This window comes from Vicugna pacos, chromosome 17 (genome assembly GCF_048564905.1).
Source record: "Vicugna pacos chromosome 17, VicPac4, whole genome shotgun sequence".
Taxonomy (NCBI): Eukaryota; Metazoa; Chordata; class Mammalia; order Artiodactyla; family Camelidae; genus Vicugna; species Vicugna pacos.
In genome coordinates this window covers 52,424,774-52,443,868 of record NC_133003.1, presented here as the reverse complement: position 1 = coordinate 52,443,868, position 19,095 = coordinate 52,424,774, and the positions used below count along the sequence as shown (strand labels likewise).

The following is a 19,095-nucleotide window of genomic DNA, read 5'->3' as shown; positions in this document are numbered from 1 at the left end:
GCTGATGGGGTGTTTTACATTTCTGTTCACATCAAGTCTTCAAAATCCACTGTGTGCTCACTTACGGTGCGTCTTAATTCAGATGCCAGATTTTCACGAGGAATGCATGATCTGTGTTTAGAGTTCATGAAATAATACATTTGAAAAAGTAGATTCACATACCTATGTTGTTCCAGACATACTTAAAACATGTTGAAAAGTTTACTGGATTGATTATCAAGTTTTAAATGTAGTCAAATTAAAGTGTAGTTCCTTATATTAACCGCATTTCAGATGCTCGAAAGACACACGTCTAGTGGTACTGAGTGCACAGCACAATTGTAAATGACCTGTTTTTACACGCTTTGTGGTCTGTACACAACTCTCCCATTAGTAACTGAAGGATTGGCAAAAAGACCTCTTCCAGGCTGCATGAAGCAGTTACAATACTCCTGTGGCTGTGTTGAACTTGGGAGCCGGCAGTGCTGAAATCTCCTGTCAGAAAGCATGACCACAGCTCATTCAGGCTGTGTGGAGCTAAGCAAAGTGTTTTGGATCAGAAATTGCTTTGAATTATTTGTTTTCATTGTAATCTTTTCTTGGGGCCTGAGTGTGTTTTGATACAGTTCGCTTGAATTGGCTAAATAAATCATTTTGTTTGCTTGCAGAATTCCCAAAGGAGAAACTTTAAATCCATATACATGAGATTCCTGCTATGTTTAGCTGTGCATTTGCCAAAAACTTGAGGGATAATTTATTTCCTCTTAAAGCCGTAGTGCAGCGTGCAGGATGGCTCTCGGCTAAGCTTGTTGTGACACACAGGTGAGGCAGTAGAATTTAGAACTTGGAATGGAGGTGGGTACTGGTCTTTACAGTTAGTGCAGCGCAGCACAGCCACGCCATATGTGCTTCATTTCTTTTCAGCCAGTGAATTGAACTAAGTCAGTTGTATGTCAAGCAGTTCCTGCAAGAAACTACATGGCTAAGGTAGGATGGTGATGATTGAGAAGAGTGTGTTGGCCTGCGGAAAACCGTGAGAGAAAGTGAAACTCCCCTGGTCCTCGCTCCTGCGTGTGCGGCAGGTTGGTGGTGAGGCCTCTGCTGGTGTGGGCCATGGGCGTCCGCTTAACATTCGAAGTCCGCGTGGGGGCGGAGTTGGGAGAACGGTGGGGTGGTGTAGACGATTGTCTGGGAGAACGGGTTAATCAGAAAAGGCAGGTGAAGCAGGGTGTTTCAGTGACGACCTGCCGCCCAGGCTTCATGTGATCTGCTGCCGGGTTTCTCAGTAAATCCTCGGCCGTTTGTATGCAGGCCTGGTAGACGTCTGTCTGTCCAGCATAAAGTACTACTCTTCCACCCTCCGTTTGTACAGCGTCTTTCCCCACACTGCCCTTCTGACGGCCAGGTTCTCACCAGCTGTAAGCTCGCCTGCTCGCTGGCAGTTTCGCCTGGTTGCAAGCCCTTTCTCGGGGGTACACTGTGTCCTGTTTCTGCTTGGCCATTAACAGCAAGTAAGTGTCCCTGCTCTTGAACAGGGGGTGGAGCTCTGGACCCCTCACTCCCACCCCGCTCCTCTCTGCGTGGACAGTCCCGGTGCTTCAGGGAAGTTCATGAAAAGTAGGAAACAAGAAGGGACCCTGCTTGCCGCCCAGGCCCCCGGTCACAAGCCTGTCTGAGGACATGCTGCTGTCTTTGCAGGGGGCCCATGTTTATTGTCTTCTTTCTGGAAATATTATCTTTACCTTAAAAAGGAAAGGCTTTGTATCTCTGCTTCCAGTTGTGATCTGCATCAGTGTTTATGGGACCTGTAATCAGTGTAGATCTACCCACTTGTGGTTTCCTTTCTCAGTTTAACATCTTTTCTAAGACTGAGCTCAGTTTATTTTTTGCTGCCTAATAGTTCGTCAAGTTAATCTACGTCGTTGTTAAACACCCTCAGTTGGTGGCTGGCTGTGTTATTTCACTAGCAGGAGTGAAGTGGCTACAAGCATCGTTCTGTTGGGTTTAACTGTCTTTATCCAAGTACCTTCCCTCCCCCTTTGTAAACCGTTCCCTTGGGCGTTACTGTCAGAACTGAAATCACTGGGTTGAAGGGTTGATCTTTTTTTGTCTCTTGACGGGTCTTACCAGGAGACTCATCTTAAGGACCCTTGGCACCACAGTGAATCCCCCTGGTGGAGGATGCAGGTGGTTGAGTGAATCCCCCCTGAGGACTAGCGGCGGCCGTGGGTGCAGCTTCCTGGGCAGCAGGCAGTTAAGCGTGGTCCCGCGGACACGCCCCGCTCTGCCTGCGTCAGTCCTCCTCTTTCTGTAGCTCAGCCCTTTCTTCCCCTGTCTGCTCAGAGCATTCACGCATGTCCAGAACATTCCTTACGCAGTGATGGAGAGGACGGCATCTGTTAATCTTCCTAATTCTGTCTCCAGCTCTTTTGCACGTCGGGTGCAGCGTATTCTCTGGCCCATCCTCGCCGGCAGCTGCGCTTGCTCCCAGGGTAGCAGTCGCGCGGGTTCCTCTGGATGCTCACTGTTCTCATCAAAAGCATTCTGCTTAAAACCAGAGAGAGACGGAAGCAAGAGAAAACAGCAAAGAAAATCGGGACCAGATAACCTGAGAGAACTAAGTTTACTTTTGTTTTCAAGTAAATGGATGGATACAACTTCTACCCCAAAATGTATTCTTGGATCAGTGCCGGTGTGAGACGGAAGTATGCCCTTTTTTAAAATCTGTGCCTGAATTTCCCCCTCAACTTCCTTCTTGGTTGAGTGCCTTGGTTTTTCCAAAGCCCGTTCAGAGCTTTCCCGTTTTTCACCGCTGCTCTCCTTGCACCCCACTGGGTACCCCTGCGGCTTGGCTGGTTCTGTGCCTTCTGAAGTGCTCTTCCAGGTGCACCAAGGGCTGGAAATGTCTCTTTCACTGTAGGATGAAATCAGAGAGCTGTGGGTGCAGTTCCCACCTTGGTCAGCCCCCACCACAGCCACACACCCCAGGCTCTTCCCACTACACTGCCGGCTCCTGAAATACAGGTGCCGCCTTCGCTGGCCGTCCTTCTGTGGTTTCCCGTCGCTGGTAAGATGAAGTCCAGGTTCAGCCTTTCACACCAGCTCCTCTCTGCAGACCGCTGCCGCCCCTTCCACACAACCCCTCTCCCTGTAACCTGGAGCGTCCCCTAGTTACTCGCAGTTCCCTAAACATGCCAGGCTGTTGAGAGCCTGCAGGCTGAACGAGCGCCGTTCCCATCAACGGAGCGCTCTTCCTGCCCCTCCTCGTTCACTAGTCAGCTTCTACTTCCGCACCAGTTTGTCCTTGCCATTGTGCAGCCTCCTTCAACCACTTCAAATAATTATCTTTCTCTACTTCACATTCATTGAACACTTAGCTCTGTGCTGGGCACCGTGCCAGCCCTGAACGCCCGTGACCTCACTTAGTCCTCACGGTCCTGGGAGGCGGGGCCTGGTGTCCACAGTGCTGGGCTCAAGGCGGTGCGGCCCGGGCTCTTAGCCGCCAGTGACCTGCCTTTTCTGGGCTCCCCTTCTGCCCCTTCCTGACTTGTCACTGTGGCCTGTGCGTGCGCGCCCCTCCCTCATCTCTGTCCTGCCCCGAGCCCGCTTGGAGGGGACAGGCAGCAGGTCGCTGAATGAAGACGCTGGGCCCGTGGGCCTCTTCCATAGCCTTTGTAAGCGTCTCCCACCATCTTCTCACGTTTCTGTGGGAACTGTTAATTGAAGCTTTGTCTGCAGCCGTCTGCAGGGGTCTCTTAGCTGTCTGCTGGACTCTGATGCCACAAATATTTTTATTTCCTGGCACGTGGCGGCTCACCTAGCGTCATACTTAGCATCGTGGAGACTGTAAGAGCAGAAGATGACGTGGTGCCTGCCCTCCACTTGCAGAGATGAGACCACATGGCACGCAACCGGCACTTAAAGACAGTACATTTGGGTGCCCGTGTTGAGTGTATCGTTACAGGACAAACGCGGATTCTTCAGCACAGCATACAGGCCCTTCGCGATCTGGTTCTGGACCCCTTTTCCGTCTTCGTCTGCTCCCTCTCCCACAGACCCCCAAACTCCAGCCTTACTGATGGGTTTCGCGGCTCTGTGAACCCGCCATGCTTTAAATGTCTCCGTTCCTCCGCACATACTGTTCTTTTTGCCAACAATGCCTTCTCCTCCTTACCTGCCTGGCAAATTCATACTCATCTTTTCTGAAAGCCTTCAGTGTGGCTTCCTTTAGACTTCTGTCTTCAGTTTTCATGGCCTTTGTACATTTTTCTGTAGTGTGACCCTGGTGATTTCATAAATCAGTTTTGTAAGTCTCTTCTGCCTGTTAAATACTGGACTACTTGAGGGCAAGGCCCGTGTCTCAGTGATGGAAGAATGCATGGCTGGCAGAATGAAAGCTGGACGTGTGGGAAGGAGGGAGAGGCGTTGTCCCAGCACAGCTGGCTGTCAGGAGTCACATTTGACTGCAGGGAAAGAGGCCTGAATGAAATGGCCTAGAAGGACTAGGGGCTCATCCCAAGTTTGGAGGCAGGTGTTGAAGTGCTGGTGTGGGGGTGTCACGATGGGAGCAGGAGGCCGGGCTCTCTTGCTCTCCTCTGATGCATGGCTTCCGTCCTCACTGTACCCTCATGGCTCCAGATGGCTGCCAAGCTGCAGCTATCTCATCCATTCTAGACAAGAAGAAAGAAAAGGGCGGTGAGTAAGGAAAAAAAGTTCTCTCTGTGGAGACAGACACCTCTGGAAAGATTTCCAGGGTCCCACCCAACAGCTCCACCTTCGTCTCGCAGGGTAGAATGTAGTCACACGGTCAACTGTAGCTGAATTTCGAAGAGATGAATATATGATAATAAATAAAGGTTATTTTTGTATTTAATTTAAAATGACATTTCTCTAAAAAACAAACGGCTTTTAGGTCGGAACAGACTGTTCCCCAAGGAGGGTGTAAGTTGGCCAGTAAACACGAGAAGATGCCCAGCATCTCTGGCCACCGGGGAAGTGCAGAGCAAACGCACAGCGAGACACCGCGCCACCCGCTCTGGGAAACAAAGAGACAGGCACAAGGGAGGAGGTGGGGAGCCTTACACCTCATCCGTGGTTTGTGAAAGAACTATAAAGTGGTGCAGCCACTCTGGAAACCAGCCTGGCAGTTCCTGAAAATGTTCAACGCTCAGGTACTCATGACCCAGCGATTCCATTCCTGGCTGTAACCTGAGAGAATGTGAGCATCTGTCCACACGAAAACTTGTCCCTGAGTGTTCACAGCAGCGCTATTCACAACAGCCAGACAGTGGGAGCGTCACGTACTGAGCGGATCAACACATTGTGTTCTCTCCTGTGGTGAGGTACTGTATGAATGAAGTACTGACACAGGGACGTGCTGTAGCACGGACGAACCTCGACAGGACAAGGGGGAGCAGCCAGCCACAGAACGCCACGCCTCGTGTGACGCCGTTACGTGAACCGTCCCGGAGGAACCTGTGGGGGGGGCCCGAGGGGGGGCCGGGGCGTGACCGCTAACAAGCTTCTCTGGGTGGGGTGGGGGTGGGGGGCTCTAAAATTAGGTGGTGATGACGGCCACACGGCTGTGAATGTACTAAAACTTCCATATACTTTAAAAGGGTGCATTATGATGGTATGTGAATTATATCCCAATAAAGCTGTTCTAACAACCAGCTTTTTTATCTGTAAGACAATCTTCAAAATTAACCTCAGAAGAAGGACACTGCCGGGGGAGGGGGGAGCTCCTCACACCACTTAACATTTCAAGGATTGTATTCGTCTTCTCTTCATTTGAGTCCTGGCTTTAAAACAAGTCTGCCCTGCATGGTCAGGGTCAGATCTCTCTGGCTGGTTGCCCAGATGACCGAGATTCTGAATGGTTTCTTTGTTCTGTAGATTTATCATTTCAAAAATGAACCTATTTTTCTGTGTCTCCGAAGCTGAGGAATAGAGATGCCGGGGGTCAGCAAATGGTCGTAGAAAGCCACTTAATCTGCAGACCAGCTGGATGTCAGAAGGCTTTGCTCTATGGGCCTCTTGTTCCTTGGAGGCTTTGTTGCTGATAGGTGGGCAGGCGGCTCGCAGGCCTGGCGGAGTCACGTCCTGCTTGCAGAGGCCTCTGTGCTGGGTTCTGCAGGCAGGTGACGCCCGACCACGAGCCCTGTCTCTGTAAGCCTCCAATTCCTCGTCAGGGGAACCAGAGAGACGTCAGCCTCCTCACCCAGGGTGGCCGCGCCAGATCGTGGCCGTGCGCCTGTTCTGTGAATGCTGAGGGTGTGCACCGGGGCACGGTCTTGGGGTCGCACACTTGGGGTGGCTCCAGAGGACGTGGTTGTAAGGGCAGAAGGATGAGGACTGAAGGGAGGAAAGGGCCGTGGACGTAGTGGGTGTGGGGTCAGGATGGAAGGTGGTAGAGCTGATGGTTGGAAGTCTGCAGTAACAAGGGGTGTTCGACGCCCAGCCAGCAGCCTCTGCCCTAACAGCCGACGCGCCTGGTGTGCTGCTGGGGCCGCCTCGGTCAGACAGCGGGCAGCTGGCCCACCCCGCGTGGAAATGCTGGCAAAGGCGACGGAGGAGCCCGCCCTGCTCTGCTCTCAGCTTCCCTCAGATCAGCCTTTCCTACGTGTTCTGGATTCTCGAGCATCCTTTACAGCAGCTCCTATTCTCACAAAGCCCCTCAGGGATTAAAAGAAAGAAATCATTTCTGTGTAGCACACGATCAAGAGGCGCTAAACGTAAGCGTTTTTGCCCGTGTGGCTGTGCTGACACGTTACTGAAGAGCGTCCTCGTGGGGCCCACTTTGACCCGGTGGATGAAGCTTTCAGGTCTGGTTACGGAGCCCTGGATGTCCGTCTCTGGATCTTTCTAGCCGTCTTTGTGCTCATCAGGGTGTCCACACTCCCTCTCCCACCAGTGGTCTGTTTTTGGTGCGCGTTAAGAAGGTAAGAATAAAACACAGTTTAGAAATACATCAGCTTAAAAACCACCGCCTGATGGCGTTTGCTAACCTTGCTGCCACGTCTGCCCGATTGACGGAGTCTCAGGCCCCTCTAGAAGCTCTGCTGACGTGGGGAGGTCTTTTCTCTCGTCGATTTTAAGGGACATGTGTTCCCGCTTGAACCTCTCTGACACTGGGATGTGTCCTACGGTCAATGGCATCTTACGCTGATTTTTTTCTTTCTCCTAAAAGGGTTCATCTTAACGATAAATTACATCAGGTTCTAGATTCGATGGTTTGTGGTAAATGATACTGGTCGTGGAATTCAGGAAAGTCACTGTCCTTGTCGTTTCCATTGCCATGCAGCCAGGAGCTCCCATGTCATCTTCCTCTGGAGAAAACCAAGGAAACGTCTTTTGTCTTTGCAGGTTTTCATTGATAGACCACAAGCAGGTCTTCCACCCTCAGCTCTCTGACTGCAGAAGGTGCGTGGGAACCCCCGTCCCTTCCCCGTCCTTTCCCCTCCTCCTGCCCAGGGCCCCTCCAGAGGCACCCCGTTTATGCGACTGTCCCTGAACTGTTTGGGGAGCCTGCTCTTCCCCGTGGTGACTCGCTAACGTGGTCTCTGATGTGGAGGGGTGTCGTTTTGCCCTCCGTGGGGAGAGTGACCAAATATTTCTTTATCCTCCTGGACAGGCTGCACTGGCTCAATGACCTGTAAGGGCCGTGCCAGCACTTCCATCCTGTCTGTCCCCAAGGCCTTGCCTTAGTAGAACTTGGGCTCCGTGTGCAGCTGTCGGTGTGCCAGGCCTCCTTACTGCTGAAGGTCTCCTTGTCTGCGATGGACAGGGTCACCTAGCGGCACACATGCCCTGGAAGCATGAATGACGGCAAGAGTACCCGAAACCTGTACCAGCAATGCACCGCCACGGCCCCCAGGCTGCTGGCGCAAATCTCCAGGCTGCTCCTCGTCTGCCGGAACGCCGGCATCTCTGTACCCAAGGGCATCAGAAACATCTTTGAGTTCACCTGGGAGGAGCTGATCACCGACCCCATGATCCCCACCCCATCTGACATCCTGGGCCTGGAGATCAGCATTGGAGCCCCGCCCATGATGCTTGTGGAACCAGCCCCCGTGCAGGCCCCCACGCAGAAGAAGCCACCCCCGCCGGTGCTCCCGCTGCCGAAGCTGTCCGCATCCGCGGGGCCGGCCAAGTTCCGCACCCACTCTCACAGCCACAGCCACAGCCACAGCCACCGGGCGGCCTCCAGCCAGGAGACCCTGCGCAGGTTCCAGCGGCAGTCCATCCACCTGCTGACAGAGCTCCTCACCCTGAAGATGAAGGCCATGGTGGAGTCCGTGTCAGGTAAGTCTGGCAAGGCTGGCGCGCCGGAGTCGCATTTTCTCTGGGCCGGGAAGCGCTGGCCTGGACACGTGTCTGTGTCCACCGCACACCCATGCCGAGACAGGTATGTGAGGATGCGCTGTGAAGAGGTGTCAGACGAGGGTCAGCTTTGCAGCTGAACTCCTTCCCGAAGCCACCCTCAAGAATCATCCTTTCACTCCCTCTGTTCTCTTTTCCTCCCGTTCCCCCAGCTTTGCCAGGCCAGGTTGAGAGGTTGGCCATGAGAACAGTGGGAGGGCAGAGGTACTGGAGGGTGGCGTTTGTGGAACCCATGCAGAGGTGGAGAGCAGCAGCACCCCAGGGAAAGGGCGAGCCGGGAGGGCTGGAGGGTGGGTAGCGAGATAGCCAAGTGGAGCCAGAACCAGGAGAGTCGTGAGTACTGGGATCTGTCCGCAGTGAGGGTGTCATCCCGAGATCAAGGACCTAGAGCTGCATCCGTAAGGGATTCTGAGTTATCTGAGTGCCAACAGCATCGGTCCCCAGGCCTGTGGGTAGGAAGAGAGGAGGGCAAGGGGGGCAGAAGGCAAGGTGCCACCTGACAGGTCTTGGGAGCCCGAGGTCCTCAAATCAGGCCCCCTCACGCTCACTCTCCTGGGAGTAGGTCTCCGCTCCCCCTTACTTCCTGGACCGTGTATGGAGGTCCTCTTCTGGAAGCGTTAGCCCCGTGCTGGAGGGAAATGAGTTGCCTCTGTTGATTCCTTTAGTAGACGCCAACCCCCTGGACATTACGAGGCGCTTTGTGGAGGCCAGCCAGCTCCTCCACCTCAAAGCCAAGGAGATGGCTTTCGACTTCCTGATTGGCACCGTCGGAAAAGGTGGCTCTGGAGTTGCACAGATGAGGAAAGGTGGGTGCCTGAGCTTCGGCTCTTAGGTGGGGGAGGTCAAACAATGCCAACAGGAGTGCAGGGGACAAGCCAAGCCCTCAGTTGAAACCTTTGTCATTTCTAAGAGCTGAGGCGGACGTGGAGCAGCAGGGATTCTCGGAGGCTGCAGGTGAGCATGTAAGTCGGTACGGTTCCCGTGGAGAGCAGCTTGGTGGTCTCTGCAAGTGGGGGATGCCCTGGCATCTTACAACCCGGTGGTTTCTCTGCTCGATCGTTCCCCAGAGCTGTGCTGCTCAGACTGTCTGCGGTGAAGGACCAGTTTGTAAAATTTCTGGCCTCATTAAAAGACACGGTAATGACGTCACAGCAGCATCAAATTGCTCAGTCTTCTAAGTGTTTATTCTCCGTCTTTGGGCTCACCTGGTCATGGCCTGGTGTGGATTCATGCCAGGCCACAGGCCACTCTTGAGAGTTGCATTGCCCTCGAGAAACTCACACGTGTGCAAGAAGTCATACTAGAATGTTTATTGCAGAATTGTTTGGAGCGGAAAAAAATGGAAACAAACTAAATGTCCATCAGCAGGAGAAAAATCAGTCACAGTCTTCTTAGGTGATGGGACATAATGAGACGTGAAAATGAACCGAGCGCGAAAGCACACATATCCACGTAGATAAACTGCAACATAGTGTTCTGCAGCGGGAGGACACATTTGGTGCAATACTATTAAGTAAAGTTTGAAAGAACAAAAAAGCAATGTATTGCCTGAGGGTACATCATACAAAGCACAAGCATGGAAGCTGAGTGGGTCACGGCGTGGCACTGGGGGGCAGTCTCTGCAGAGGGAGAGGGGAGCGTCCTGCGATCCCAAAGACACGGCGACTCCTCGTGTCTCAGCCTTGGTGGGTGCGCAAGTGTTCCTTTTGAGCACCTCACAGTCCTCATTGTCAGGAGGTTTCATAGGGTGAAAATATAAAACTTAATACCCCGTAACCATCTGTCCCTCACCTATGAAACCCCTCCTCATTTAGCATCCCTCCCTGCCCTGAATGTTTGCCAGGCTTCGCTCGGTGGTCGGAGGTTAAGCATGTGATGCTGTGTGTACACACACACGGTGCAGCCAAGCCGTGTGTGCCCCCGGGAGCCACCCGTGAAGTGCCGGGGCGGAACTGGCTAACTGCCAGAGCCGGAGCGTCGGCTCGGGGACCACTGCATGGAGAAAGGGCGGTTTGGGCATCAAAGGGTTAAAACAAACACTGGCAAAGCCCTGGGATAGTTTTCCAAACGTGAGGGGGCTCGTGTTTTATTGCTATTGTGCAGCCATTGAAGAAAAAAATCAACACAGGCGTTTTTATTTCGTATAAGGATTAGCATGTGCTTATAATATCAACGAATTTTTGTTAAATGTAAGATAGAGAAGGTTATTTTGATAAACTCTGGTTTCCCTTTCTGAGGTAAAGTCCCGATCAAGCACCCCCTCCACTGTTTCCCATGAAGTGGGGCTCCCTGCTTCAGGGGGACGGGACCTGCTGCTCTGTCCGGGATCAGCTGTGGGTCCTCTCCTTGTGCTCCAACCGCCTGTGCAGACGCTTAGCCCCGGACGGGGTTCTGCGCCTGCACTCCCGCGGAGGGCTTGGAGGTGCACCTCATTCGGGAAGGGGCTGCCCGGTGGTCTGCCGTGTGGGCCGGCGGGTCCGTGGGAGGGTCCTGGTGGCTCCGGCCCAACCGCCCACCCTCAGGCCTGCGTGGAGCTCTCCTGCCAGGGCGCGGCGTCCCGTCACCTGAAGGGGAAGCTGTGCTCACGCAGGCACCTCCGCCTCACAAGGCGCTCAAGCATCTTGCTGGTCGCAGGCTTTCCCCCTGGGACGCAGGGGCTTCTCGCGTCCCTCGTGGGCTGTGGTTGACCCAGTGGAGGAGCATCTGCAGAGGGCCTCTCGGTGACTCCTTCATCCCGCTGCATCAGCAGAGCTCTGAAGAAGCCTCTCCTCCGTCGCGCTCCCCAGGAAAGCTCTCCACTCGCTGGCACGTCTGTTCCTGGCGCTCCTCTCTAAGCAAGCCTAGAGTTTGAAAAGGAAATCTCAGTGACAAAATATAAATAAGGGAGTGATCTATTTCTTTTGGAAAAGCGTTCATCCTAGAAGATTGAATTAGATAGCTCTCCCAGGGCTTTGAGAGGAACGTTCAAACTCTCGTTGGTCTGTTTCACATGAATTTTGCTTTTCTAGACCCTTTAGCTGCTGAGGTAGCCCCGAGCTGTAGCCGAGTGCGCGCTGGTCTTCCTGCCTGCCTGCCGCAGCGTGCCTGCCGCTAAGCTTGTGTTTCCTCGGTGATAGCGTTCCTTTCTGCCTGTTCCCCTGTCCAGTGCCTGCTGGTCCTGGCTTGTCAGCAAAGAAAACTAGACTGCTCCTTGATTTTTAGTTGATGGCAATATTATTAAATAAAACAAGTACCAAAAAAAAAAAAGAAAACCAGATAATCTTGCCATCTTTACAGAATAGCTATTTTTCACTTTTGTACTTTCCTTTGTGGGGCCTCTCTCCCTCTCTCTCTCTGTGTGTGTGTATACACACACACACACACACGTATTTTCTAAGAATATGGTGATTTTTCTGTTTCTGTTTCCTTTTCTTGGCATACACAGTGTTTTCCAATGGCTGTATTCCTTTAGTAATTATCATTTTGAGTGAGTGTAGACTCCTAACACTCATGTTCCGTAATTAACCAAATGGTTAGGTTTCCAGGTTTTTGCTATTAGCATAATACATATTGTAATGTGCAGCTTGATGCACATTGCTTCTCACTGCTGTTGAACTGGTTATTAAGATTAATCTGCCAGGGGAGGGATTTGGGGGCAGAGGGTCTCAAGCTGTATACAGTTCTTGCTACATAATGCTTTCTTGGTGAATTTTCCCTACACGGTCAGGGGTTGACTGGTTTTGTTCCGTCTTTCCCAACGTTGGCCCTGGTTAGTTCTCCTCATCTGGCCCTGATTTCAGCCTTTGGATCCCCAGTGAAGTGATCGTGTGTTTGCGTCATCCAGTATGCAGCCTGTGGCTGTTGCTTTTGCCTACACATGAGGTCAGGTTTGCCATTTTCCTTTAATGAATTTGAATGAGCTGTGATGAATTGCTTAACATTTCCTAGCAGTTTCATGCCCAACCAGTGAGATGACCGTATTTGGGGGAAGATTAAGCAAGTGGTTTGATGAGGTTTATAGAAGAATGATCGAGATTTGCCACAAGTGAAGGGGAGCTTAATTTTAAATCTTAAGTGGTCAGGTACCAAATGATCTTGCACAAGACAGTGTGATTCTGCAAAAGACTGATCAGTTGTTGAAGAAGCATCTGGTTTCTGTGGCTCAGATAAGGGAAGCAGCTTGCTCTCAGTTCCCTTCCAGCCAGTCCAGTGTTGATTCTCCTGAGCTAGTGCAGAGTTCCACCTGCATTTATCCTTAGAGCGACGTCACCTTTCGTGCTTGCTTGCTACTCCCTGCTCTGATGTCATTGCATCACATTGGGGGGGGGGTGGGAGGGGCACTGTAGAGGGACTTTAAAGATTTCTCTTAATTACTATGGGCTTCCTCCAGCATTAAGAAATCTTTTTCTTCCAGAATCTGGTTGTTTTGTAACAACCGGTCACTTTAGAATATCTGACCTACCATACTGCTGGGACAAAATATCTATCATTACACTTCTGTTTAAAAGCAAATTGAAATGTACAAATTGAAAGCAGAATCCCTCTCTGTTGCGCTCCAGAGTCTCCCACGAACATCCCCGCCATGGGCGTGAACTCGCCGTACCAGCTGGTCTACGAGTCCTCTACTGGCTGCCTGAGCTTCTCCCTCTCAACCGGGAAGGAAGGCAAGAAGAAAACAGGTAACAGTGCTTCCCGGTGAGACCTTCTGACCCGTCTTGGGTCAGGTGGGGAGGGGAGGGGTTTAGAAGAGTTACTGTGGGTCGATGGTTTGATCTGATTTTCTGGTAGGAAGGATTCACAGCTGCCCTGGCTGGAGGCCCAACAGCTATTGACAGATTCTTTCCTGTAAAAGGTGACATATCTCAACCCACTCACTCCACTGTGCGATCTCGTCATTTGAATGTTTGCAAGTGCTCCATTTCTGTTCATGTGGTTCCCCTCATCTGGGGCAACACCCTCACCAAACTTACATCGTCCATCTCCTACATTATCCCATACTCACCCCTCTCTGTGTTGCCCAGACTCATCCAGCAAGTAGGGGAACCAGGGTCTGGTATTTGGATACCTAACCGTGTGTCCCCACCTGGGCCAATTTGTGTGGTCAGAAAACAAAGACATCGAGGGCACTCCTGTTCTGTTGCAGAAGGAAGGGCTTGCGGGAGAGAACAGGCGGCAGGTGAGAGCAAACAGCAGAGCAGCTCTGTGCACCCAGAAGCTTGCAGGAGAGATGAGTTGGGCTGGAGAGGGCAGAGGAGGACTCGTGGAACTCCCAGGGCACCACCCAGGCTGAGAAGGCAGAGTGGCAGGGGTGGGGAGACTGCACTCACAAGGCAGTGGTGGGGGGTCCACGGTCACAAGGCAGTTGCGGGGGGGCCCACAGAGGGTTAGGATGCTCAAACTGTCCAGTGAGTCCCACAGACACTGGAGGTAACGCTGAAAGGTGAGAACCTTGGATTTTATTCCCTAGCCTACCCGGGCTGGCTGTGTGATTTGGCTTCCTCCAGGCCTCATTTTCCCTATCAGGTTGATCCTATAGCCTTTTGGTCAGTGAACAAATGTTTATTGAACAGTTGCTGGTTGTCGGTCACTGTTCTGAAGGCTGGAGGTACACAGGTGGACTCTGAGACAAAGAGCACTTTCCTCGAGGAGTTGACATCCTCAGCCTCCCTGCACAGGGCATGTCGGCTGCCCCCGCCTTGCTCCTTCTGGTCCTTTATATCTGTTGATGCATTTTTCTCCGCACTCTGAGCATCACGTCTGGAATCCCATTCATGTGCTTCTGGTTTATCATATCCCCTCCTGAGCTGGCCCTAAATTGATGCACACACTTTGTGGGGAAACAAAGTATCCTCAGGAAACTCCATGATTTCATGACATTTTTCTTCCTCATGACCTCAAGGTGGACGCCTTGAGTAAGGCTGTTGCAAAGCAAAAGTTACGTATGTCTGCTGGTCTCTTCGTCTACATGACTGTTGGCTGCCACCCGAAGGTGTGATCACCCGGCGCTGTTGTATCACTCTCACTCGGATGTATGCTCAGCGATGCTGCATTTCTTACAGGCTCCTGAGACTGTTTGGGAATTATTCTCATAATGAATGCTAGGATGGATGGTCAACCTTCCTTAATAGTTTATAAGTAGCCGTGTGTTCTGGCTTGCCCAAGAAAGTCCCAATTTATGCTATTGTCTTGGCATAACTATTAATTATACGTGCCCTCACGCTACAGCACCCTAGCTTGAAGAACATATTATAGAGTCATTGTGGTTTTAAGCTACTTTGGGTTTGGGACCTCTGCTATGTTCCATGCACACGTGCTGTCACACCTTGCCAGCGGGCCCCCTTTGCAGTTTCAGGGCCATGCACACTTGGAGCTGACAGGCTCCAGGAGTTAGACCTCCTTCCTGAGAGGACAACAGCCATTTCCGGAGAGTATCCCACCTTTACGGGAAGAGAACTGAGAGAAGCCTGTCAGCAGTGGTTCCTGGTGGTCACACCTGGGGACCCAAAGCAGCCAGGAGCAGGCCAGAAATGGATGCTCAGGCCAGCAGGTGTTCCAGGAGGTCAGCCAGCAGGTGACTGGGCCCCAGGGCCAAGTCTCTGGTGGCAGGAGACATCAGGGAAGGGACCAGGAACCACTCAAGGTGGCAGATACCAGAGATGGTACCCAAGCACCAGCCAGAAGCCCCAGGGCTTGGCTGACAGTTAGGAAGACGCCATTCTGAGGCCTTCCGGGCTGACTTGGAGCCTAAGCAATATCCCTGGCCCTGAAGCCATGGTTTATTATTGAGACCAAGGTGAGGCCGAGCCGCATGTGCCAAGGGAGATCATGTGGCTCCAGCCAGGTGGGCAGCAGAGGCTCAGAAGCAAGCAGGACCTGAATGCATGCCTCTGGAAATTCAGCCACCAAGGCTCACCTGATTATTTCACATCATCATATCCTCATACCACCTAACACTTGCCTTGAAGGTAACTGTGAAAGAACTGAAATAAGCACAAAACGTTGGCATCCATGGACTGGAGCAGGCAGAAGAAAGTCAACACACTTGAAGACAAGACAATGGGAATTACTGAGTCTGAAGAACAGAAGGAAAAAAGACTGAAGAGAAAAGAACAGAGCCTAAGGGACCTGTGGGACACTGTCAAGTGGCATATGCTTGTGGCAGTCCCAGAAGAGGAAAAGAAATCAAAAGAGGCAGAGAAAAAATTTAAAGAAATGATGACTGAAAACTTCCCAAATTTGATGAAAGACATAAACATCAGAGAAGCTCAGATGAACTCAAAAAACCCACACTAAGACATATGTAATCAGACTTTCAAAAGACAAAAAGAGAACCTGCAAAGCAGCAAGAGAGAAGTGAATCATCACATACAGGGAGCCTCAATAAGATCATCAGCAGATTTCTCGTCAGAACTTGGAGGATACAAGGCACAGGGCCAATATATTCAAAATGCTTAAAGAAAAAACCTGTCAGCCAAGAATCCTGAATCCAGGAAAACTGTCCTTCAGAAATGAAGGCAACATTAAGACATTCCCTGATGGACAAAACCTGAGGGAGTTCATGACCACTCAATGTGTACTGCAGGAAAGTCTTCAAGGACTCAGGGAGACTTGCAAGGTGAAATGACAAGATACGAGGACACTGGAGAAATAAAGATCTCAATAAAGGTAATAATGGGAAATTATAAAAGCTAGTATTACTGTAACAGTCGTTTGTAATTGCACTTTTTGTTTTTCTATGTGATTTAAGAGATTAATATATTTTTAAAAAATTATTTGTGTAAAATCCAGTATTACTGTTAACTTTGGTTTGTAACTCCAAATGTTATTTTCTACATGATTTGAAAGACTAGTGTGTTTAAAAGAATTATCAGGGGGAAGGTATAGCTCAGGTGGTAGAGCGCATGCTTGACATGCATGAGGTCCTGGATTCAATCCCCAGTACCTCCTCTAAAAATAAATGAATAAATAAACCTAATTATGCCCCCCCCAAAAAAAACTTTAAAGAAAAGAATGTTTATGTTTTGGGACATGCAATGTAAAAAGGTGTAATTTTATTGACATTAAGATGGTAAAAATTCAGATTAGAGTGTTACAACCTTAGAATGTTAAGTGTAATCCCCATGGGAACTACAAAGAAAATAACTTTACAATATTTAGAAAAGGAAATGAGAGAGAATTTTTTAAATTTCACTATAGAAATCAAATAAACAGAAATGAAGAAAGTAATGCAGGATATGAAGGACAAAAAGCTGTAGTAAAGCCTATAGAAAACAAACACAACAACAGAAGTCAGTCTCTCCCTGTCAGTCATCCCTTTAAATGTAAATGGGTTAAATTTTCCAATCAAAGGACAGATTGCCAGAATGGATAGAAACTCATGATCCAACTACATGCTGTCTACAAGAGACTCACTTGAGATCCAAAGACACAAGTGGGTTTGAATGTGAAAATACAGAAAAAAGATATTTCATGCAAATAGTAACCAAAAGAGAGCAGCGGTGGCTATTACTATGCTTAGATTTACACTCAGATAAAATAGACTTTAAGTCAGAAAAGTTTACAAGAGACAAAGAAGGGCATTCTATATTTATAAAAGTTTCAATACAGCAAGAAGATATCACAATTATAAACATTTATCACCTAATGATAGACCATTGAAATTTATGAAGCAAAAACTGACAAACTGAGGACAGAAATGGACGAGTTCTACAATCATAGTTGGAGACATCAATAACCCACTCACAATAACGGATAGAACAACAGGCAGAAACAAGGAAGTAAAGAGTCAAACAACACAATTAATTAACTAGATCTAACAGACATTTGCAGAACCCAAACAAAACAGCAAAAACAGAATGCACATTCTTCTCAAGTGCACACGGACGTTTTCTAGGATAGGTCATACTTTAGGCCAAAGTTAAGTCTCTGTGTGATAAAAGAGATAGATATCATACAAAGTATCTTCTCCAACCACAGTGGGCTAAAGTTAGGAATCAATAACAGAAGGGAAACTGGAACATTTACAAAATTGTGGAAATTAGACAACACACACTTAAACAACCACTGGACCAAAGAAGAAATCACAAGGGAAACTAGAAAATAACTAGTGACAAATGAAAATGAAAACATAACATACCAAAACTTATGGGATGCAATGAAAACAGTGCTAAGGGGGAAATTTATAGTTATAAATGATTATATTAAAAGTCAGGAAAGATCTCAAGTAAACAACCTAACTTTACAACTTAAGGAACTAGAAAAGAATAACTAAACCCCAGGCTAGAGGAGGAAGGAAATAAAAATTTTAGAGCAGAGATAAACTAAACAGAGAGTAGAAAATCAACAGAGAAAGATCAGTGAAGTTGATTCTTTGAAAAGATTCTTCAAAAGCACAATTGACAAATCTTTAGCTAGATGCACTAGGAAGAAGGAAGACTCAAATTGCTAAGATCAGAACTGAAAATGGGACAAAACTATTGATTCTACAGAAGCAAAAAGGATTAACAGAGAGTACTATTAACAATTATATGCCAACAAATTGGAGACCTACATGAAGTGGACAGATTCCCAAAACACAAAACCTGCTTAGACTAAATCATGAAGAAACGGAAAATTTGAGCAGACCTATAAATAGTTAGATATTGAATCAGTAATCAAAAAATCTCCCAACAAGGAAAATCTCTGGACCTGATAACTTCAGTGATGAATTCTACCAAACATTTAAAGAAGAACTAACGCCAGTCATTCTAAAAAATCTCCCTAAGATTGAAGAGGGAACACTTCCCAGCGCACTACTGCCCTGATACTGGAGCCAGACAAAGACATGGGAAAAATTGCAGACCTGTATGCTTGATGAATATCGATTAAAAAATCCTTAGCAAAATATTAGCAAACAGAATTCAGCAGCATATTAAAAGTATGATACAACATGACACCAAGTGGGATTTATTCCTGGAATGCACGCATGGTTCAACATACACACCACATTAACAATATAAAGGGGAAAAATTCACATGGTCTCAATGGATGCAGAAAAAGCATTTGACAAAACTCCCTTTCACGATAAAAACAATAAACTAGGAATGGAAGGAAACTACTTTCACATGGTAGAAGTCATACATGTAAACCCCACAGCAAACATCACATTCCATGGTCAAAGATTGAAAGCTTTCCCTCTAAGATCAGGAACAAAGCAAGGATGCTCACTCTCATCACTTCTGTTCACTGTATTACAGGAAGTTCTAACCAGAGCAATTAGGCAAGAAAAATAAATAGAAGAATCCAAATTGGAAAGAGAGAATTAAAATTATCTCTGCTTGCAGATGATATGGTCTTATATGGAGAAAACACTAAATATTCTGCACAAAAGAAACTGTTAGAACTAATAAATGACTACAAAGTCAACACAAAAATCAGTTGCATTTCTATACGTGAACAGTGAACAGTCTGAAAAGGGAATTATGAAAACAGTTCCATTTACAATAGTAACAAAAGAGTAAAACACTTAGGAATGATCCAAAGAGGTGAAAGACTTGTACAATGAAAACTACAAAACATAGATGAAAGAAATTAAAGAAGACATAAATAAATGGAAACACATTCCATGTTCGTGAATCGGAAGCTTTAATATTGTTAAAATGTCAATAGTAACCTGAGTGGTCTAAGATTCAGTGCAACTGCTATCAACATCCCAATGATGTTTTTTGAAGAAATAGAAAAACTCATCCTAAAATTCACATGGAATCTTCAGGAGCC

General features: G+C 48.7%; 1 protein-coding gene and 1 non-coding gene across 5 annotated transcripts in view; both read left to right on the top strand.

Moving 5' to 3' along the window:
• Window positions 1-876: 876 nt before the first annotated feature.
• The window catches only part of C17H3orf20 (chromosome 17 C3orf20 homolog), a 63,320-nt gene continuing 45,101 nt past the window's right edge, over window positions 877-19,095 (top strand). The window contains exons 1-4 of one of the 4 annotated variants that reach the window (XM_072941922.1): window positions 877-966; window positions 7,613-8,283; window positions 9,027-9,167; window positions 12,900-13,019. In XM_072941922.1, the coding sequence (XP_072798023.1) occupies window positions 7,797-8,283; window positions 9,027-9,167; window positions 12,900-13,019 (748 nt within the window). In that variant the 5' untranslated portion in view covers window positions 877-966; window positions 7,613-7,796. The other 3 variants (XM_072941921.1, XM_072941923.1, XM_072941919.1) reach the window with 3 other exon arrangements.
• TRNAV-GAC (transfer RNA valine (anticodon GAC)) lies at window positions 16,214-16,287 on the top strand. The gene has a single exon. It is a non-coding gene; the product is annotated as a tRNA-Val (tRNA).